This window comes from Nelusetta ayraudi, unplaced genomic scaffold (assembly GCF_046127955.1).
Source record: "Nelusetta ayraudi isolate G7.1 ecotype Tasmania unplaced genomic scaffold, CSIRO-AGI_Nayr_v1 ptg000039l, whole genome shotgun sequence".
Lineage (NCBI taxonomy): Eukaryota > Metazoa > Chordata > Actinopteri > Tetraodontiformes > Monacanthidae > Nelusetta > Nelusetta ayraudi.
This window is the reverse complement of record NW_027466089.1, coordinates 3,408,614-3,431,457: the sequence shown is the minus strand read 5'-3', so window position 1 is coordinate 3,431,457 and position 22,844 is coordinate 3,408,614. Positions and strand designations below refer to the sequence as shown.

Genomic DNA, 22,844 nt, shown 5'->3' with positions numbered 1-22,844 from the left:
GCAGCTTGCTGTTTAGCTCCACTGGTTGTAGTTCTGTCAGCCACCACTAGATGGAGCGCTCCTCTTCACTCTCCTCCTCATCCTCCCTCACCTCCAGCTGTCGAGAGAAGAAGAGACAGCAGGAGTCAGGACTCACGGTCCTTGAACGCATCATCACAGAGATGTTGACTATTGATGGAGATGATGGAGTGACTGGTGAGAAGAAGCAGACTCTCAGTCACATGTCTAGTGTGGAACATGTGAAGGTCATGTGACCATGGAGTGTTGGACTGATACTGAGGCCTGATGAAGATGAACTGATCAATAATTGGGTGGTGAACTGAGAGAAGAAGCAGTTTGGCAGCAGATGTTGGATGAATGAGGAGCAGCTGGGCGTCACCATCCTCCTCTCACACTGTGACTGGGAACACTGGACCTCTGCTGTGGGATCAACTGGCTTTGGTGCTGGAACCATCATCCACTGGTTCCAAACCAGTACTGACCTCACACTCTCCAGTTGATAGTCTCTGTTGTGGACAAGATCCATCAGTGGCTTCACTGATGATTCCTTCAGCTGATTCCAACCCAGGTCCAGCTCTCTGAGGTGGGAGGGGTTGGACTTCAGAGCTGAGAGCAGCCAATCACAGCTGAGCTCTGGCAAACTGCAGCTCCTCAACCTGAATAGAGAATAAATGATGGAGAGTTTATAATGATGGAGAGTTTTTCCTGGGTGTCATCACTCTGAAAATCAAAGTGAAATGTCGACTTCAGAATCTGACACTACAGAAAATGTCATCTTGAAATTAAATCCTCGGTCCAAAACTAATGTGTGTTGAAATGATGTTTGGTCACATGACCACTGATGACCTTTTCTTTTCTTTTTAATTTAGACACTGAATGAAGTTTTCATATTTCTGGATGTCATTTTGATATGAATCAACCTTCAGTTCAATGTTTATTCAACATGTGTGATGAACTGTGTTTGGTGCTGAAACCATCATGCACTGGTTCCAAACCAGTACTGACCTCAGAGTCTCCAGTTTCCAGTCTGGACTCTGCAGAAAACCACTCAGCACCTTCACTGATGAATCCTGCAGCTGGTTCCCACCCAGGTCCAGGAGTCTGAGGTGGGAGGGGTTGGACTTCAGAGCTGAGAGCAGCCAATCACAGCTGAGCTCTGACAAACTGCAGCAACTCAACCTGAATAGAGAATAAATGATGGAGAGTTTTTCCAGGGTGTCATCACTCTGAAAATCAAAGTGAAATGTCGACTTCAGAATCTGACACTACAGAAACAGAGAGGGAGGGAGAGAGGGTGAGTGAATGAGCGCTGCAATCTGAAATCTGACCACTGGATGGCAGGATTTTACACACTGTGCCTTTAGACCAGTGGTTCTCAAACTTTTCTCTGTCACCCCCCACCTTGGAGGAAGGAAAGTTTTCATGCCCCCCCAGACAAAATCGTGGCAAAATATTATATATTATATATTTTTTTTCAAATTGACTGAAACAACATAAAAGATGAACATTCCTCTCACCAGCTTTACGCATTTCTGCTGTGCAAATAATGTTTGACCTTTGACACTTTTTGTGACATCAAAACCAACATTCTTTTTTTATCATTAACATTCATTTCACATTCAGTTCACTTTTCTCTTCATTTATGAAATCATTTATGTTGTTCAAATAAACAACTTTAGCAAATCACTCTTTGTGGCATCAAATCCTGAACATTACTTTTTAAACAAGAATACTTTCACTGTTCTGCTGTGCAAAGATCTTTTCTGGCAAAGCACTTTTGTAACTTCCAACACGCAATGAAAAGCCTTCCTGGTTTCGCAGCCGGTGGCCGTCGCTGTACAGCAAAACAGCGTCCGGAGAAACAAAAAAATAAAAATGCCGAGCGACTACCGACGCACCAAGGACTACAACAGTCGGAGTGGAACGAACAGAGAAAATGTTGGAGGTTTGTTCAGCCTAATTCGGATGCGATGGAACACCGCCGCGGTGTACAACGGGAGTGAGACGGGCTCGACTCGGCCCCCTGGTGGACGACGAGAGAATAGTCGGCCACAACGCTATTTGAAAACATGCTTGAGGACTGTAAATGTGTTTTGTAACATCAAGCAACTTTAGTTTGAAGGCTATTTGCAAAGTAGAGCCGTTGAATCGTGTCGATAAACCGCTAGCCACCACCGCTAACTCCGTGCTCTGCTTGTGTTGTGTTTGCTGGCAGCGAAAGTGGCGATTCTGGCTCGCAAGTTTCCTAAGTTTCACTCCCTATAGCGATTTTTAAACGCTGCTCGCTTGTTAACGCCGGTCGAATAGAGTTGTTGCTGTTTTGTGCTTTGTGTGGACTTAAGTTGTGCGGATATTCTTGTCTAATAATAAACGACTGTGAGACTCAGGTGATCGTTTCAGCGTCTACGTTTTCTCTTCTAGGAAAGTGTTTTGATACAAGTCAACAGTATGAAACAAAATCATTCTAAGACCTACGAAAATGTCTCGCACAAAACAAAACAAAACCACGGTTAATACAAAAAGTGAATCCTATGGTTTCCGGGACACGGGAGGAACAAAAAAACCTTTGGTTCGCCTTGCAACCGTGACTCCGCCCACGCTCAGGTACTAGTCAGGCTTATGGAAATACATTTCAACCGAGCTGTCCCGTACCGTGAAAGGCTGGCACTAGCCGCACAGGGCTAGTGGGTAAACGACCTTAGCTGTGAAAGTAGGACACCTTGTGATGCAATGAGTTTAATTTTTATAGACAAAGCAAGGCCATTTTGGTTTACTGCTGAATGCTTCTTGTCTTTCTTGGGGGAAACTCTTTGTTTGTGTGTTTGTGTTGAAGGCCTTAGCTCTCTTTGGGATTCTATCATCTTTAGTTTTAAAATTTATCATCAGTGGAGAAGCGACAGGGTTACAGGCTTTCCTTGCTTCTCTACTCAAGAACTCTGTGAAACGTGCAAAATCTGGATAGCTGCCTGATGTGTCGAGTTCATCTACGACAACTCTACTCCACTTTCTCATAATCCATTCTGGCAGTTTTTTGAGCAATTTGTGGTTTTCCTCACAATCATTAAGGATAGCCAGTCCTTGAACGTGTGGAATTGCTTCAGTGCAGCTTCGGAGGAAATCAGAAAACTCTCGTAGTGCTAGTGGGTCATTTGTGCTGATCTTTGGCCATTTCATGAGCTTATAACGGAAAGCCTTTTATATGATGAACGGATTTCCATACCTGTCCTGTAGAACTTTCCACGCTCCGTTGTATGCGTTCTCTGAATCTCGATAAAAGACAGCTTTGCGCGCCTCTCCGGCAAGATAATTTTTGAGATAAAACATCTTCTCACTCACTGGTAGGGGCTTTTTGTCAATAAGAGTAATGAATGACATCTTCCAATCTGTGAATCTTAAAGGGTCGCCACTGAATGTGGTGGGTTCAGCGACTGGCAAGCGATTCATACTCAATGAACTAGCAATTGCTTGTGCTAGATTGGCAGACTCTTGGTTCAGTGTTCTTGCAGAAGCTGCTTGGCTAGGTTGGAATGATGCGATATCTGGATTTAAAGGAGCTTCTTTTTTCTGTCTTCTGTAGCAAGCAGAACCAATTTGAGTGTCAATTCCTTCATTATGGTCCTCAAAACTTTCATAGGCTCTGACAGGGGCTGCTGCTATAGCAACCTCCTTTTCTGCTTGTAACTGCTGCAGCTTTGCTCTCTCTTGTTCCAACTGTTGTTGCATTTCCACCTCTCTTTGTTTCATTTCTGACAACAGTTTTGCTTCTTTAAGTTTCCATTCACTTTCTAAATTGTGGACATGTGCTTGCTCTAGAATTGGTTCATATTGCTGTTTTACGGTTTCATGCCTTGTTTCAATATCTTTCTGTAAGTCATTTAGGTCTTCTAAGAAGCACAGGGTTTTTAGTTTTGTCCTTGCCTCCCTTGCTGTAACTTTCCAAGAGTTATAAGCCTTGTGAAATGTTTTTCACGTTTTTTTGGGCATTTTCATGATGCATTTCTTGACCTTTCTCTGTTCGTTTTCTCTGACGTGAGCTAGACTCGAGTGGGGTGTCCACAGGATTGTCTATTTTTTCCGTTGGGAGTGACATTTTTCTTGCCTTGCAACTGTTTTAGTTCAACTGTCTACTATGCCTAAATCTTTACTTATAAGGTGTAGCTATCTTCACCACAGAGTAACAATATGTCATGCATTCACAGACCATGAAGATATATAGACCCTTTCATAAACATGAATTATTATTCCATTGACACGTTTGACAAACACCATGAAATATCGTCAATATCAGTTCACTTTTTCAATTTATTTGACCTCAGAATATGTTCAAGACACTTTAGTTGCATTGTGAACTTATGTGGATAAAGTCTCTTTGGCTCCTTCACACTCAATGTCTCTTTCTTTACCTTCTGTAGTTGTACCATTAGTATATTGTCGTTTTAATCTTGCCTGAGCATCATGAGAAGAGCGAAGTCGTCTGGCTTGTAGCAGGTCGGCAGATGAATCTAGAACCGGATGGCGTCAACTTCTCTGCAGGGATCCGTTGCAGCTGGGGCTTTCGCTGATCGTCGTCGGGGGAGTTTTCACTGTAGCAGCCCACTTGGAATTACTCGCAAACGCAGAGGGTTTTTACGGGTGTTCTTTTATTCTTCTCCTCCTCCTAATCCTTCACGTTTGACACAGTGAAAACTAATAAATAAACAAAACAACAAAACAAAATACAATGACGTGGTGTCATGCTTCAGCAAACAATACAAATCATATTTACATCTTTTGAATCAATAAACAATTATCCACCATAAACTCAATATTTCACATTAAATACATCAATAAACTTTGCCTACCTCCTTCCGCTTTCCAAGGGTGATAAACTTGAACTCAGTCTGCTAAACCTTTAGCTTCGACACTTCGTGATGATGCTCCTTACATAAGATAACCAACAAAGAAAAACGTAAGGCAAGCCACAGTGACACAAACTTTCACAAGATTAACACATTACGTTAGAAGTAGATTTTACATGTTTTACTGACTCTGAAGTGAGGTGGAGCATGTTGCTTTCCGAGGCAGGAGCAAACTTTTTTCGGCAAAAAGGAAATAGGCGGTTTTCAAAATAAAGGCACAAACGAAAAACGGTAACACAACAACACTTTAAAATAAAATCACTGCCATTTACAGTTTTTCCTTATGATGTTGAAAAAGAATAAAACTTTTTATTATTATTTCAATTATGGAATCCAGCGACAGTTCAAGAGGAGAGACCCCACCCCCACCCCCACAAGTTCAGTTAAGCCATTGCACACAAATGGAAGCATGTACAAAAACAAAATATTCTATTCAATATCTTTATCGTACATTTTTGCATTCAAACAAGCTTCATTTTGGTGTGAGAAGTTGTGTGTTTTATCCGTTCCGACAAAGGTCTCGGCTTGAATATGTCGAATGCTTCCGTATTGAAAAAAAGACACTTGGAAGATGTTTTTTTAAGAAATGTCCACTGGCCTTTGAGTAGTAGTGGGATGAGTTCGGAGCAAAGATTTCATCATTTTTTTGTACTCAGAAGGAGAAGTACTTGGTAAACCACTCCTGTTTCAGCTCCTCTCGCCCCCTCTGCTCCAGATATGGGCCCCTACAAAAACAAATAAACATTTATTTAGAGTGTCTTAATTTGAAATGGTTGCAAACCAAAATGTGAGCCATTGGCCGTTAAATAAAATGTTTTTTTTATAGTGTTTTCTTTGATTCTTTCTAATTCAAAAAAGAACTGCATGTTCTCCGAAAATGTAAACCTTGCAGAAGGGGTGGACCACCTTGCCAACTTGCAATAAAAAAGCATTTTCAGTCAGTCTCAGCATACCCTGACCAATCAGCCTCTTTAACATTTTGCTATAATCAGGTAGCAGCTGCCGCAAGCTGGCCCAGTCCCAGTAGAAGATGGAGGAAAACAGGAATTGACTGTGAGCTGAGCTGCTGCTGAAGAAACTTGGAGAAACTTTTGTGTATACGCGGTGTTTTTTATCATATTAAAAGAAGTCTTGGGATTCACTTTACATTGAGTTATAAAGAAACTGGGAACAAAGATGGGAAATAACAAAAAAACATGCTTGTTGCTTTTGTATTTAAAAGATACAAATTCTCTGCAAAGTCATTACCCTATCGTTATTTCAGTTCTATTTCTTGAAGTGGAGCTATTTGAACTATGCTGTTGTGTAGTTAAATATAAAGATAGATGATATTTCAGAGGGGGATTATTTAGAGTTCCTTCATCTTTTGGGGTAAAAGTTCAGTTTTCAGTACAGACAAAAATAAGCATGGAGAAAATGACATTGGTTATTGTTATTAAAAGTGTAAGCATTCAATAATGACTCCTTGGTTGTAAGCATTAGTGATTACAGTTTGGTTGTGCTGCCGTTGAAAAACAAAAAGAAACTATAGTATCAAGAGAACCAAAAAATGATCCAGGTGCTAATGCAACACCTCTGGTCAGTTCAGTCCAGATGATTCTGCTACAACTTTGTCCTTTTTGCAAAAACTAATTGCAAATGTATTTTTTCATTAAAGGCAATGAAAAAAAAGAAGAAAAAAAAAGAACTTTTTAATTTAAGTACATTTCAGAGCTTTTACTTTTGTATCTTTACTTAAGTAAAGGAGTTGAATCAGTACTTTTACATTTACCAGACTATTTTTCTACATACGAATCCATACTTTTGCCATCTATAACTAGGAAGCAGTTGCTTTCAGCTGCTTTTAAAAAACAAACAACGCTCAGAAACACTAGAAACATCCTGTATCAGTACCAGTAGATTAGGCTCTTTTGATCTGTGTTGATGCAACGAGGCTCCTCCTACCTGTTTGAGTGGCTCTGCAGGTACGTGTGTGGATCCTAGCAGGAAGGCGACACGTAGCGGATGCCCGTCTGTGGCGAGGGGCAGACGGGCAGCGGGGCGGTGGGCGCCGGGGTCGGGGGGATGCAGGAGGTGCGGCACCTGGACGATCGGAAGATGGAGGGGGAGGAGGGCTGGCCCAGCGATAGGGAGGTGTGCATGTGCGGCAGGGAGGAGGTGGAGTAGTGCGGGGAGGGGTGAACGTGGGAGCTGGACTGGTGGGGGAGGGTCGAGGAGGAGTGCTGATGGAGGGAGGCGGGGGAGGGGGAGGAGGAAGAGGTGGAGGAGGTGTAGGAGCGGAAGGTGCTCCTGTCGAAGGTGGTGGCGGTGGCGCTCGGGACGCTGGTGGGACACGCGGGAGACTCCGTCTGCTTCCGTTGTCGATAACAAACAGCAGAGTCCAGGGCGACTTGTAGGACTTTGCATTTCATGAACATGGCAATGATCCTCAACCAGCGAGTCAAAGGTGTGCAATAAATGTTATGTGAGTAATATTTGGAGATTCTGAAGAAGAAAGCGACATCAATGCAGCACCCAAACCTGGATACCGCAGCCCCGTTCTCAACTAGCATGAGGCTACCTGGCTAAACTAGTGAGAGATGGGATCAGGCAGCTTCAAAGCAACCTGGACTGACTGGACACGAGAAATAAATCAAAAGGATTCAGACAGTGTGAGGTTACCGGTACACAGAACTCAGGAGATTATTTACACTGTACTGTAGTAGGTGATTCACTTCTGCCATTCATCTTTTAATCAGGTCAATTTGTTTTGAGATAGTAGCGGTGGTTTTGTATTTTTTATCTAATTTTATTACAATCATTATTCAGAAGGACAAATGATTTTCAGTGTTGCATGCAGCCGTCAGATTGTCACGTCTTCTGACTCAGGAGTGTGTTTGATATTTGGAAGAAGAAGAAGTAGAAGAAGAAGAAGAAGAAGAAGAAGAAGAAGAAGAAGAAGATTTTTACAATCACATTTATTTACAAAATACAGGCTAAAAACTTATGCACCTTTTCCTAACATAAATAACTGATTAAACAAAGAATTAAATGAACTAAAAAAATATAATAATGAACAACAACACAAAATCAAAACCAAGCCAAAAGAGACAACCCATTCAAAACAAAACGAAAATAAAAATTAAATATTAAATAAATAAATACATAAATAGACAAATAAAAACACAAAAAAAACACAAACACAAATCAAAAGCCAAAAAAAGAAAACATTCAACCTTTTAGTGCATCCGAAAGAAATAACTTATTGTTTAAAATAGCACACAAAGTATTCTTGTGGCACCAGATTTTTTGGAAAGCGTCAAGGTCTTTCACCATTTTAAAAAAAGAAAACTCTAGGTGGATTCGGGAACGCAGGTTGCGGCGCCACACCATTGTTGCATCATCGCTACCGAGACTTCTATTTTATTTTTCCTTGAGATGTAAATTGACATTTTCGCTTCTCCAATAATAAAATTTAAAAGTTGCCACATTTCCTTGTTTTTTTTGCTGTAGCCCGTACCATAAATAAAATTTGTGATTGTAAAACTCTGATTAAAAGAACTAAAAACATTTGTTAAAACAATAAAAAATGCAGTGAGTCTAAAACAATCAATAAAAATGTGAAAAAACGTTTCGCTGGAGTCACAGAAGGGGCACTGGTTGGACACAGCAGGGTTAATGATGGAGATAAAAGCATTGGAGGCAATGGCCCCATGCAGGATCCGCCACTGAAGATCTCCTGTTCTTTTCTTCAGTGGCGGCTTGTACAGGACCCTCCAGTGAGGTGTACCGTCCAGTCTTTTACTCCACGCACACGTTGTTCTTTTCCCCAGAATCTTTTGGTTAAAAACTTGGACGCACACTTTATAGAGGTCCTTGTTCTTAGTGTGACCAAGGTGAAGGGATGTGGTCTTCAGTAGAGGGCCTTCGGTCTCAAGGCGAGGGGTGATTCTTAAAGCCAGGAAGGGTTCTGTGGTGTCTGGCTCTGTGCCTGACTCCAGCTGCACGAGGAGACTGCGTTCTCCAGGGGATAGTCTCTCCCTCCACAGCTGGAGCAGTCTCTCCGTCATCCTGGTGGACTGCAGGCCCAGCACACTTCCCACAGTCTGGTGGTCACCAAGGGTCGGTCTTGCCGCTTGAACCAGGCGCTGCAAGTCCACGGTGTTTGTCCTGAGCAGAGCAGCCGTCAACCCGGGCGTCGCACCACTGGAAATGTCCAATCTGGCACCATGAATGAGTGGTTCTTTTAAAAGCCAGAACAGAGAATCGGAGGTGGTTTATTCTTTGCTGCTTTTAAAAAAAGCCCATACTTTAAAAACACTTTGATAAAAAGGAGGAATCCCATTTAACTTTAAAAAATTGGAATCTATTAAAAACAGAGCAGTATCCAGTCCCAGTTGACTCACCTCTCTGAAGATGCAGCTGGCCACACCCTTCCACACCAGGTCTGTTGGACCAGTCAGGAAGCGCTGGAGAAACTGCAGCCTGAAAGCTGCAGTCCTGCTGGCCAGGTGGATGAGGCCCTGTCCCCCCTCCTCTCTCGGTAAAAACAGCACCCCCTGTGGCACCCAATGTTTTTCATCCCAAAAAAAATCTATAACTTTTTCTTGGATTCTGACCATAAGTCCAGCTGGAGGATCCAGACAGGACAGTCGGTGCCACAGGAGGGACGCGACTAGGTTGTTTAAAACCAAAACTCTGCCTCTATAGGACTCTCAATGTCACTGTACAACACACGGATCATGGCAATGAAGCCAGGGCTGAACCCAAACCTCCCCATGACTTTCCAGAGGAAGCTGTGTTCAACCCGGTCAAAAGCCTTTTCCTGGTCTAGCGAAATGAGACCAGTGTCAATACCCAATGAGCTGGAGGCCTCCAAAACATCCCGAATTAGGTAGACGTTGTCTACCATGGACCTGCCGGGTATTTTATAATCCACGCAGAGAAGGGACACCAGGCGCCAGTTCTTAATCTCCTGCAGTTGTCCTTTTTTAGGAAGGAGAGTCACCACTGCTCTTCGACAGGAGAGAGGGAGGGAACCGCTGTCCAAGCTTTGGTTCAGAACCTGGAGCAGGTCAGCTCCTAGAATGTCCCAGTACTCTTTGTAAAACTCAACGGTGAGTCCATCGATCCCCGGGGATCTCCGTCCCTGCATGCCCTTCAGGGCAGCCGTTAATTCCTCCAGCTGTAGAGGGAGGTCCAGCTGTGCATTTGTGTCAGCTGACACCTGCGGGAGAGTTCTGAGTAGGGTCTTCCTCCAGTTCAACGTCTTCCTCATACTCCGACGAGTAAAGCTGGGAGAAGAACTGCGTGGCTCTGCTCCTGATCTCCTGGGGCTCGGTCAGCTCCTGCCAGGTGTCCGTCAGCAGGCAGTGGATGTCCTTGTGCTGTCCGTTCTTCTTCTCCAGTCCGAAGAAGTAGCCAGAGGGAGCATCCATCTCTGAGATGTTCTGGATCCGGGACCGGACCAGCGCCCCCTGTACCCTTGAGTCCAGCAGGCTGGCTAAGGCCATCTTTTTGGAGTTGAGGACTTCAATGCGCCCTCGATTTCCTGTGGAATAGCCAAGCGCTTCTAATTCCACTATTTCACTCTCCAGGTCTTTGATTGATCTACATGTATACTGTGTGACATTGAGAGTGTACTGCTGACAGAGTAGTTTAATTTGTACTTTTCCATGGTCCCACCACTGACTAAGACTACTAAAATCAGATATTTGATTTTTAAAACCACACCAGAAAATTTTTAAAACTTCTTTAAAACCTTTATCTAAAATCAAAGCAGAATTAAAATGCCAGTAGGCGCTCTTTGGTAAAATATTTTTTAGTATGACGTCACATAAAACCAGAGAGTGATCAGAAAAAACAGATGGCACAATCCTACAATCTTTAAAAACATTAAAATGATGCTTAAAACAATAAAACCTGTCTAACCTCGCTCTCTCAGGTGGGACCAGGTGTACTGACGACAGTCTGCATGCATCCTCCTCCACACATCCACCAGGTCATGGGAGTAGACCAGCTGCTTCAGAGTGTGCTGGGAAGCTGGATGTGGCTCTGTGGTTGCGGTCTAAAAACTCATCTTCAGTACAATTAAAATCCCCGCCCAAAATTAAATAATCCTCTGAGCCGCAACTGTTTAACTTATTATTAACAATTTCTAAAAACCTCTTCCTCTCTGCTCCATGGTTTGGTGCATAAATGTTCATAAAAAACAGATTAAAACTGTGGACCTTGGCTTTGACCAGCAGGCATCTCCCCTTCACCACCTGCTCCACCTCCACAGAGGATGGAGAGAACCTCTTGGAGAGGAGGATGCCCACTCCTCCACTTGCTGTGGTGTTGTGGTTTAAAGACACGCTGCCCTCCCACTCCTTCTCCCAGCACCCCTCAATACTTGGGTCACTGTGGACCTCCTGAAGAAATAAAGTGTCCAAGTGCTTTCTTCTTGCTGTGTCCAACACAAGTGCCCTCTTTTTTTGGTTCTCTGGCTCCATTCACATTGAGCGTTCCAATTTTTAAAACATCCATGTTTGGGATTAAAAAGCACAAAAATAAGAAAATAAAAACACAGATAAAAATAAAATCCCTGTCAATCATTTTAAAAATGTATTTCTTTTCGGACTCGTATAAGGTGCTTTTTTAACCTGAAGATTTCTTGCTCAGTTAAATCTGATGAAGATTTGTTTTTATAACAGACAGAAAAAAGGTGACTTTGTCAGGAAAGTGCATGTCAATGTTCAGGTTTTTAACTCCTTTTGTTTTTTGCAAAAAACTTTTTATCATCTTTGCTGAATAAAAATGTTTCTCTCTATTAGCTAGAGGTGTTGTTAAAACTATTTGTGAGAGCGACAATTCGCTGCAGTCAGATATGGCGCCCTCACTGTCACTGCTGTCTTCTGCAGCAGCTCCAGCCCCCAGTCTACCAGTTTTCCCTCCCCCCTCATTTGACACTGTCTGTTTCCTTTTGCTGCGTCTCTGAGACACAGCAGTTTTCCATTCCGGTGTTTCACCCAGACCATCAGTTTGTTCAGTCACACAAGAAGACCCACCACCAGTTTTCTCATCCACACCACCCAGTGCTTCAAACACACCTCCACCCACTATCGTGTCCTCTGAAGGATCTTTTTCTTTTCTTTTTCCCTCACCTGATTCCTCCACCTCACCCGTTTCCTTCACCTCACCTGTCTCCCTCACCTCATCTGCTTCCAACACCCCACCATTTTCCCTCACCTCACCGAATTCATTCACCTCACCCGTCTCCCTCACCACACCCGCACCCAGCCCCGCTACCTTCCCTAATTCCTCCACCTCACCTACTTCTAACCCCCCACCTCACCCGTCTCCCCTCCCTGACTCCCTGACTCACCTGTCTCTCCCAACTCACCCTCTTCCATCTCCTTGACCTCTCCACCTTTGTTCACTCTCACCTCCTGCTCCTTCTTCCCTGCTCGGGCCAGCGGTGCCCCCCGCATCTCTGGAGTTTCTCCGTCGTGGAGCGGGGACGGGCTTTCTGCTCGGAGCTGCCGCAGCCGCGACTGCCACACCGCCGACCGGACCCGTCGCGTCAGCACCCGCCCGGTTTCGGACAGGCTCTGACGAGGTGTCCCTCCGCCCCACAGCCGAAGCATTTTACCTCCGATGATGTGGCAAACAGAGTATAATCGAAGTCATCCACTCGTACGATGAATCGATAGTTGAACTCTTGTGCCCTGTTATTTAATATCATGTAAACCTGCCGCCTGTGCGACACCACATGGCGAAGCAGCGGAGATTTACACCCAGAAAGCAACTTTCTGATCGGGGAGACCACCTTACCGTGCCGGGACAGTTTTTGGAGCAGGAACTTGTCGCTGATGAAGGGGGGGACGTTGGACAGGGTGATCCGGGCTGCCGGCTGTGTGAGCGGCTGCACCGCCTCGAACAGCCCGATCACCGTCAGCCCGGTCTCTACCAGCAACTTTACCTGCTTCACCATCTCTAAAAACAGGACCACAGCTCGGTTCATTCGGGCTGCCGACTTCACCGAGCTGTGTCCGATCCGCTCCCCGACGGCTCACGCTACATCTTCCACGTTGCACGAGGAGCCGGCACCTAGTTTAATGCCGTGCTTCCTTGACAGGGAGGAGAACCCTGCGGCCGCCATGACGGCGCACCTGGTCTCCTCCTCCCGACCAGACGGCGTCTGGCCGCAAAACACGACAAAACAAACACTAAAAACTAAACTAACTCACACTAAAATAAACTACACAAATACACAAAAACAACCACCAAAGTGTAAAGAATAGAATAAAGGTATAGGTAGCGCAATCGCTTTCAATTTTCTCTCTCCCTCTCACGCTCCTTCCGCTCAGAAGAAGAAGAAGAAGAAGAAGAAGGAGGAGAAGAAGAAGAAGACGAAAAAAAAAGTCCTCTGTCGCTACACAACGATGTACACAAGTAACGTGAAGCCGGGACCGCCAGTCTAGACAATAAAATGGTTTCGTAATATTTATATCTTTATTAACTAAGTGTAGCAGTATGAACCCAAATAGTGCGTTGATTACCCGTAATGCCATTGGTGGCAGTGACGGGCCAAGCCGTATAAAAACGCCCATCTTCGCCAGCTCTTGGTTCTGCGCCTTCCGTCATTTGGACGTCATTTCCGGTCGGGGTTTTAGTTTGGATGCTGCAATTGTGCCCTGTGCATGCTGCCCGGGCTTTGTGAATTTCTGGAGCTCCCGGCGGTAAACGCCAGTGTTGGAGATTGTCCCCTTAGATTGTCCCCTTCCTGCCTCCTCCTGCATGTGCAATAGAACCTTACTGAGAGGACTGGCTGCAATCACCCCAGTTTCTGCTGCTCTGTCTACCGTCCTGTCAACTGTTTTGTCGACTGCTCCGTCGAGCCCTGTGTCCCGACTCTGTTGCTTTGCCGCTGCTGCCTCGCCGTTGTGCCTCGCCGCTGCCGCTGCTTCACCGCCGCCGCTGCTGCTGCTGCTTCACCGCCGCCGCCTCGCCGCTGCTGCTGCTGCTTCACCGCCGCCGCCTCGCCGCTGCTGCTTCACCGCCGCCGCCTCGCCGCTGCTGCTGCTGCTTCACCGCCGCCGCTTCGCCGCTGCTGCTGAGCCGCCACCGCCTCCCCGTCGCTTCGCCCAGTGTATTGTGTGTGGGTAAAAGAGAGAGCGTGTGTTCGTGTGAGAGAAGGTGAGCGATTGTTAAAATAAGTTGCCATTGTTGTTCGTTTTTATTGTATTAATTGTTGTTTTTCCTTCTTTTAGTTGTTGGAGACTGGTGGTGGCAGTACCAGTGAGTGGGTGGAGGAGGTACAGGCGAGCATGAGGGCTCTGCGCTTATCCCGATCCTTCCAGGCGTTCTTCCTGTTTGACCATCTGGAAGGGGAGGCTAAGGAGGAGATACGGTACCGCTCTGCCGCTGAGAGGGAGGATCCTGCAAGAATACTTGCCATTTTAGAGGAGCGCTATGGGTGCACAGAGTCTTATGTGGCACTGCAGCAGGCCTTTTTCTCCAGAAGACAGCAAGAGGGAGAAACTCTTCAGGAGTTCTCTCTTGCCTTGATGGGTCTCATGGGGAAGGTAAAGCAGTGTGCCCCTACTGCCATGCCCAATGCTGAGACGCTTTTGAGAGACCAGTTCGTTGAGCATGTCCTGAACTGTTCCTTGCGGCGTGAGCTGAAGCAGTTGGTGCGTCGGCAACCCGATTCCACTTTGTTGGATGTAAGAGCTGAGGCCATCCGCTGGGAATGTGAAGGTTCGCTTGGTGGTGCGAGGGGCCGCAGTCAATCAGTTTCCACTGTGTATGGTGTTCAGTATGGCGTTTCTGGCAGCCCCCAAGCTGCTGCGCAGTCAGAGATGAGCGAAATGAGTGATATGCTACGGCGTCAGCAGGAGCAGCTTAATCAGCTGATGGCCAGTATTGCTCAACTGCAGAACTCCAGTCAGCACCGCCGTCCACCCCGATCCAGACCTTTAGTATGTAGGCGTTGTAACCAGCCTGGGCACTTTTCGCACGAGTGTGATGGGGTGCGTGTTCCTCCTCGTTCACAGTTCTCTCTTCGACCTCAGTCAAATTCTGGTCAGCAGTCTCAATCCCCTTCTGTGGCGGAAAACTAGTGCCCGTCAAACTGCAGAGCCACAGTTTGGACGGGGCCGTTACTGGCTCACAGGCTGTTTTATCTGACGTGGATGCTTCCGGATTAATTTCATCTTGCTCTCATTTAGATGTGAACATGAGTGGCGTTAGGGTCCCTTGTGTTGAGTGTTTCTTTCCGCCAGCATCCTGAGCCTTTGGGCCAGGAACGCCTCCGTGCCTGCCATTGGTTAGAGGTCAGGGCTGCCAATGGCCTGACTATGTTGAAGACATGTTGCAGGTGAACGCGTCACACAGGAGGCGACAGCACAGCCGGCCAGCCAGCCACGCCGCTCCTGAGCTTGAGCTCTGACTGAGCGAACCACTGGACTGTTTTCTCTTAAAAGGTGATCGTTCTCCAAATTATTTAGTATCTTCTCAATACACCTATCTCTATCTGTTTGCATAAGCACAGTCGAAGCCATGGCTTCTCCCTCTCACCTCTCCTCTGTCCCTCCTCTCTCTCCTCCCGTCTTTTCTTGCTCACACTGCCAGATGCTTAGCTTTAGCTCGTCCTCAATTACCGAGTCAGGGATGTGTGTTAAATGTAGTACTATGTTAGCGCTTGAGGCGAGACTTAGCCAGCTTGAGGAACGACTTCGCTCCTTCGAGCATAGTAGTCCTGTAGCTAGTAGGGTTAGCTTAGCTGGAGCGGAGCGTTCATTCGCTAGCGTAGTGTCGGAGTCTCTAGGTCCCACTAGTTCCCCTCCCTTCGCGGCTCCCGAGCAGCCGGGAAAGGTCGGTTGGGTGACTGTCAGGAGGAAGCGTAGCCTTAACAAGCCTGCCGGGCACCACCACCATTCTCAGCACCAGGCCCCCTCCGTCCATGTCTCGAATAAGTTTGCTCCACTCAGCAGCACGCCGACTGAGATTGACACTCTGGTGATCGGTTCGTCTATAGTGAGGCATGTTAACCTAGGACAGCCATCGGCCACAGTGAAGTGCATCCCCGGGGCAAGGGCGGGCGATATTGAAGGGCATTTAAAGTTAATGGCTAAGAATAAACGGAGATTTAGGCAGATTGTAATTCACTGTGGTTTCAATGATGCACGCCTGAAATCGTCCGAGGTCACTAAGTTAAACATAGCTTCGGTGTGCGCATTTGCTCAGACCATGTCGGACGAAGTAGTTTTCTCTGGCCCCTTGCCAAATGTTAGGAATGATGAGATGTTTAGCCGCATGTCATCTTTTCACCGTTGGCTGTCAGGGTGGTGTCCCAATAACTCGGTGGGCTTTGTAGATAACTGGAAGCCTTTCTGGGGCAAGCCTGGTCTTGTTAGGAGGGATGGCATTCATCCCACCCGGGAAGGTGCAGCTCTCTTATCTAGCAATATAGTTAAAATTTTAGCTTCCACTCACTGACGCTCCAGGGTGGAGACCAGGCAACAGAGTTGTAGTCCTATACGCTACTCTGGGCTTCTCTCACTGCCGTCCCCAGCCGTTAGTAAGTCCCCGAAGCCCTGCCAGTCTTTTCCAATAGAAGTTGTGTCGGTCCCTCGCACCTCCAAACCTCTTATACTGTGCAAATCTCCAATAGATCATAGTAACCTAGTTCGAATAGATTGTAGAAATAAGGGGGCTCCAGGGGCTCCCACAAACAAAATGGTGAAATGTGGCCTTCTTAACATTAGGTCTCTACATTCCAAGGCAGTTTTAGTTAATGATTTGATTAGTGAACATAGTGTTGATATTTTCGGCCTCACAGAGACATGGCTACGTCAAGATGAATATTTTAGTCTTAATGAAGCCACTCCTCCTAGTCATATTAATACTCATAAGGCTCGTGATAGTGGTCGAGGAGGTGGCGTTGCAGCTATTTATAATTCCAATTTGTTAGTCAATCTCAAGGCTCATTCTATTTATAGTTCATTTGAGAGTTTAGCGATGTCTATTTCATTGTCACCTGATAGGCAGGCAGATTCCGTTGAATTCATTGTTGTCTACCGTCCCCCCGGTCCATATTCTTCTTTCTTAGATGAATTTTCAGAGTTTTTGTCTACTTTAGCATTGACTAAAGACAAGATCATAGTGATTGGAGATTTTAATATTCATGTCGACATTGAGAGTGACAGTCTGAGTTCTCATTTCAAATCTATCCTCGACTCCTTAGGCTTCCTTCAAGTTGTGAATGTACCCACTCATAAGCATAGTCATACTTTGGATCTTGTGCTCACTTTTGGACTTGGTGTAGAGCAGCTGACAATCTTTCCCCGAAACGACGTTTTGTCTGACCACTTTCTGATCACTTTCGGCTTTATTGTAGCGGATCACATTCCCCAAGCAAGGTCTATAATGAGTAGAAACATTTCGGACTCTGTTGTTGCTGAATTTAAGGAGAGGCTTCCTGATCTGCTTGATGCCCTTGTACCTCTTGACATGCTTCCGGCCTCTCCCCCCACCCACTTGACTGATCTTGATCTGGACTCCTTGACAGATCGCTTTTCTTGTATTCTGAAATCAACATTGGATGATCTTGCCCCTTATAAGGTAAGTATGAAAAGGCAGGATCGATCAGCCCCTTGGTTTACTTCCTCTACTCGCAAATTAAAACAAAATTTGCGAAGGCTTGAGAGAACTTGGCGTTCGTCAAAAACAGCTTCATCCTTCAAGACTTGGCAGGATTGCTTTAGGTCCTATAAAAAGGCCCTGCGTATCAGTAGAACTTCCTACTTTTCTGCTCTTATTGACTCTAACAAGAACAACCCAAAGTTTTTATTTAGTACAGTTGCTAAGCTGACGAGGAGCCATCATTGTGTTGAGCCATGCGTCCCTACTGGCCTGTCAAGCAACGATTTCCTGAACTTCTTCCAGCAAAAAGTAGAAGGTATCAGAACTGAGATTGGGAATTCCTCGTCTTCTTTGTCTTCTTTGTCTTCCACAGGTCACATGGCAGATCTTTCTCAACATGGCAACCCCAGTGTGTATTTCGGGAGTTTTCAGCAAGTTGGACTCTCGGAACTTGATTCTCTTGTCTCCTCTGCTAAGTCGACCACCAGTCTTCTGGACCCAATTCCAACCAGGCATCTCAAGGAGGTTTCCCCATTGCTTCATTGTGTCATTCTTAGAATTATTAATCACTCTCTATCAACAGGTTTTGTCCCTCATGCTTTCAAGGTGGCTGTAATCAAGCCTCTGATCAAAAAACCCAATTTGGACTCGAGTGTGCTTTCAAATTATAGGCCAATCTCGAACCTTCCGTTTCTCTCCAAGATCTTAGAAAAAGTTGTTGCTAGGCAGCTTGTGGACTTCTTGAACGACAACAATCTACTTGAGGCTTTTCAGTCTGGCTTCAGAGTTGGTCACAGCACTGAAACTGCATTGCTTAAGGTAAGTAATGACCTCTTGTGTGCATCTGACAAAGGTCTTCTCTCTGTTCTGGTCCTCCTAGATCTCAGTGCAGCATTTGATACAGTTGACCACAGCATTCTTCTTAGGAGATTAGAAGATGCTATCGGCATCAAGGATCGCGCCTTGGACTGGTTTGGATCTTACTTGTCTGACCGTTTTCAGTTTGTTCATGTTCATAATCATTCGTCAGAACGTAGGAGGGTTAGTCATGGTGTCCCGCAAGGATCTGTACTTGGGCCACTCCTCTTCAACATCTACATGTCACCTCTTGGTGACATCATCAGAAAGCATAGCATCAGTTTCCATTCTTACGCAGATGACACACAGTTGTACTTTTCTTTTAAGGCAAACGAGGCTCATCAGTTGGCCAAATTGGAATCTTGTCTTCGTGATGTCAGAACTTGGATGACACAGAATTTCCTGTTGCTTAATTCCGACAAAACTGAGGTCATTATATTTGGATCGCGAGAGAGTAGGGACAGAGTTTTTGATGGACAAAGTGGTCTATTTGGTACTACACCCAGTTCTACCGTGCGGAACCTAGGAGTCACTTTTGATCAGGACCTGACCTTTAATTCTCATATACAGAATGTAGGGAGGTCAGCTTTCTTCCACTTAAGAAACATTGCCAAAATTCGAAGTTTTTTGTCCTTCAAAGATGCGGAAAAAATAATCCATGCTTTTGTTACGTCTAGGCTAGATTACTGTAACTCGGTACTAGCAGGATGCCCAAATTCATCCCTTAGGACATTACAGTTAATCCAAAACTCCGCGGCACGATTGTTAACCGGAACTAGAAGGAGGCAGCATATTACTCCAATTTTAGCTTCCTTGCATTGGCTGCCTGTCATATTTAGAATTGAATTTAAGATTCTAGTTTTAACTTACAAAGCTCTTCATTCTCAGGCTCCTTCTTATATTAGGGAACTCATTGAACTTTATCATCCTCCAAGAGCCCTTCGCTCTGAGGATTCAGGTCTTTTAGTTATCCCAAAATTTTCTAGAGTTAGATCAGGAGGTAGGTGTTTCAGTTTCCTGGCACCTCTATTTTGGAACCATCTTCCAGCCTCGGTGAGGGGGGCAGACACAGTTAGTTTATTTAGGAGTAGACTTAAGACTTTCCTTTTTCTTAAAGCTTATAGTTAGACTCATCCACTGTCAGTTAAGCTGCTGTAGGCTTACGCCGTGGAGGGAGATCTTTCGCTCCCGTTACAGGGATCGTTGCTCTGTGCAGGCGGAACCTTTATCACTCTCCTCACCCAATCAATCTTTTACTGTATCCAATCTTTTACTCTATCCACTCTGTCCAAGCTCTCATTATGCTTTGTACAGTATGCTCGATATGCATGATACTGCCGCAGTCTCTGTGTCCCCGGCAGGTGATGACCACTGCGCCAGGAGCTGGATTGTGCTGTCCTGGGGGTCTTGCTGTCATCGCTTCATCCCACCGCCACGCTTAAGACCTGGACTAGTCCTATCGGCAGATTGTCCATCGAGCTAGGCTCTTGCCTTCCAAAGCATGGACACTTACACTCCACATGGACAGCAGCCTTGAATTATTTCCTATTCTTTGTGTTTATATCCGTTTTGCCTGGTTGGTGTATCTGTTTTTCACTCTGTCCTGTCTGCCACCCTGGCTCACTCTGCTCCTTTCTCTCTTTCTCTGTCTCTCCTCTATCTTTCTACTTCACCCCAACTACTCATAGGCAGATGATCGCCCTCTGGAGTCTGGTTCTGCCCTAGGTTTCTTCCCACAGGGGAGTTTTTCCCAGCCACTGTCGCATCTTGCTTGCTCCGGGGGCCCGGTTGGTTCTCTCTGATTGTATAAAGCGCTTTGAGACGCCTTTGGCTGTGATTTAGCGCTGTACAAATAAAAGTTTATTATTATTATTATTATTATTACTATCCCTTACCTCGGGTACTTGGAACTTGATGTGCAACTGTGTGGTAAAACCATGCCCCGTTGTCGTGTCCTGGTCGTGAGGGACCCACCTGTAGTGATGGTCCGCTGACACCCGAGGCTCCGACACATGCGTTGTTGCTCATGAAGCAAACGTATCGAAACACTGTGCCAAGGCGCGGTTTGGTCATGTGACTAGTGACGTCCGAAGCAGTTGAGCGCTTCGGACGTCAAATGAATCACCTGATTGGTTCGGTTTGTCATGTGAATCGATTGTGTTTAGGGATAGGGCATCCCTATTTAATGGCGCTAATTTCAAAAAGAAAATTGCAGAGTAGGTTGGTTTTGTTGCTGTTGGTTGTCAGCTTTTTGAGAGTGAGTAGTAGATAGATCCATATATACACCGTGTGCACAATTATTAGGCAAGTGACTATTTTGACCATATGATCATTTTATCCTTAATTTCCAACCCCAAGCTGTATAAACTTGAATGCTAAGAGGATATAATGCATATTAGATGATGTGTATTTGTATAACGAGGGAGGGTGTGGCCTAAGGACATCAACGCCCTATATCAAGGTGTGCATAATTATTAGGCAGATTCTTCTCCTCGGGAAAAATGGGCCAAAAAAGAGATTTGACTGACTCTGAAAAGTCAAAAATTGTAAAAAGGTCTTTCAGAGGGATGCAGCACACTTGAAATATCTAAGATATTGGGGCGTGATCACAGAACCATCAAACGTTTTGTAGCAAATGGTAAACAGGGTTGCAAGAAACGTGTTGAGAAGAAAAGATGCAATTTAACCGCAAAAAATTGAGAAGAAACAAACTCGAAGCCACCAGGAACCCATTATCCTCCAGTTCTGCAATATTTCACAACTGCAACCTACCTGGAGTGTCAAAAAGTACAAGGTATTTAGTTCTCACAGACATGGCCAAGGTCAGAAAGGCTGAAACCCGACCACCTCTGAACAAGACACACAAGTTGAAACGTCAAGAATGGGCCAAGAAATATCTGAAGACAGATTCTTCAAAGGTTTTGTGGACTGATGAGATGAGAGTGACTCTTGTTGGAAAGGATTGAAGGGCCCGTGGTTGGATCAGTAATGGCTACAGAGCTCCACTTCGACTCAGATGCCAGCAAGATGGCGGTGGGGTACTGGCAGAGATGCCCACGAGTCTTTGATTTAGAGTCCGAGTCGAGTCACGAGTCTTCGGCCTCGAGTCGAGTCAATTCTCGAGTCTTTACACACACACACACACACACACACACACACACACACACACACACACACACACACATATATATATAAAATGACATAGCCTCTGGCTGAAATACAGTATATCCAAATTTTTATTCAGACTTTTAAAAAAAAAAAAAACTAAAATAGATGGCCTTTATAATAATAAATAATATTAAATAATAAAATAGATAAAATAAAGTAGCACAACTGTCTGTCCTTTCCATGGGCCTTAACTATTACTAAACTAACCCATGTGTGGAAAAAAGAAAAGAAAGAAAGCCTCCAAGAAGGTGAACTTAGTTACATTTAAAAAAAAACATTAGGCTGCCTCTCAGTGGCCGAAAGACTGAAAAATTATACAACTGAACTTAAGTTACATTTAAAAAAAAATATTAGGCTGCCTCTCAGTGGCTGAAAGACCATCAAAATTATGCAACTGAACTTAGATACATTTAAAAAAAAATATTAGGCTGCCTCTCAGTGGCTGAAAGACTGAAAAATGATGCAACTGAACTTAAGTTACATTTCAAAAATTATTAGGCTGCCTCTCAGTCGCTGAAAGACCATCAAAAATTATGCAACATGCTTGTTACATTTCAGAAAAATTAAGCATGACAGGTTTGTTGCACTAACCCTGGCTCTGTGCGGGCGCATTATAATACCTCCGTGACTAAATACCCTCTCTACTGGTGCACTGGTAGCAGGGACACTAAGCACTCTCATAGCCACCCTATGAAGTCTGGGGAAACCCTTAGTATGTCGATTCCAGAATTCCAGACAGTCTGTTTGCGTTTCTTCTTCATCGGCCGCAGTGGACTCCGAATTCTGGATGTAGCGCTTGAGTTCAGCCCTGACAGATGAGGCATGGTCTGGGTTCTTCTTGCTTTTCTTCCGATAGGCTGAGAACAGGCGAGGAACTTTGGTAGGTGTCGGTGACTGCTCCTTGTCATCTTCACCACCGCTGCTGTTCTCTTGACGTACAGTGACTTTGAGAAGCATCAGCCAAGACATGATCTGAAAAATGTCCACAAAAAACATGGTTAGTTACATTATGTTCATCAGATCATGATCTTAGTTATACAAATAGTGATGATTAAATTAAGGAATATATAAGTTAAGGAATCTATCACAAGTACACTTACCCATTACCATCTCCTTCACATCACTCTTGACATCATTTGGGATGGGAACATCATGCTCCAGCCAAAAGAGGCAGTAGTATGGGTCCAGTAGTGCAGCCATCATGTAAACCTTATCTCCAAAGGGCAAGTCTCCTGCAGGCTTGTCCGACTCCTCCATTCTGACATTTACGAACATCCCCTGAAACAAAATCAGATCATCAAATTCAGCTTT

General features: G+C 45.0%; 2 protein-coding genes across 2 annotated transcripts in view; one reads left to right on the top strand and one right to left on the bottom strand.

Moving 5' to 3' along the window:
* Positions 1 to 217: 217 nt before the first annotated feature.
* Positions 218 to 22,844, bottom strand: part of LOC142892609 (NACHT, LRR and PYD domains-containing protein 14-like) — a 100,637-nt gene continuing 78,010 nt past the window's right edge. Inside the window, exons 3-4 of the mRNA XM_076032803.1 lie at positions 1,006 to 1,179; positions 218 to 656 (exon numbers count right to left, since the gene is read on the bottom strand). Coding sequence (XP_075888918.1) covers positions 218 to 656; positions 1,006 to 1,179 — 613 coding nt within the window. The remainder of the gene's footprint in view (positions 657 to 1,005; positions 1,180 to 22,844) is intronic.
* Positions 15,245 to 16,578, top strand: LOC142892768 (uncharacterized). The gene has a single exon (XM_076033041.1). It carries the CDS (start codon positions 15,423 to 15,425, stop codon positions 16,359 to 16,361), a length of 939 nt encoding a protein of 312 aa, XP_075889156.1. The 5' UTR covers positions 15,245 to 15,422; the 3' UTR covers positions 16,362 to 16,578.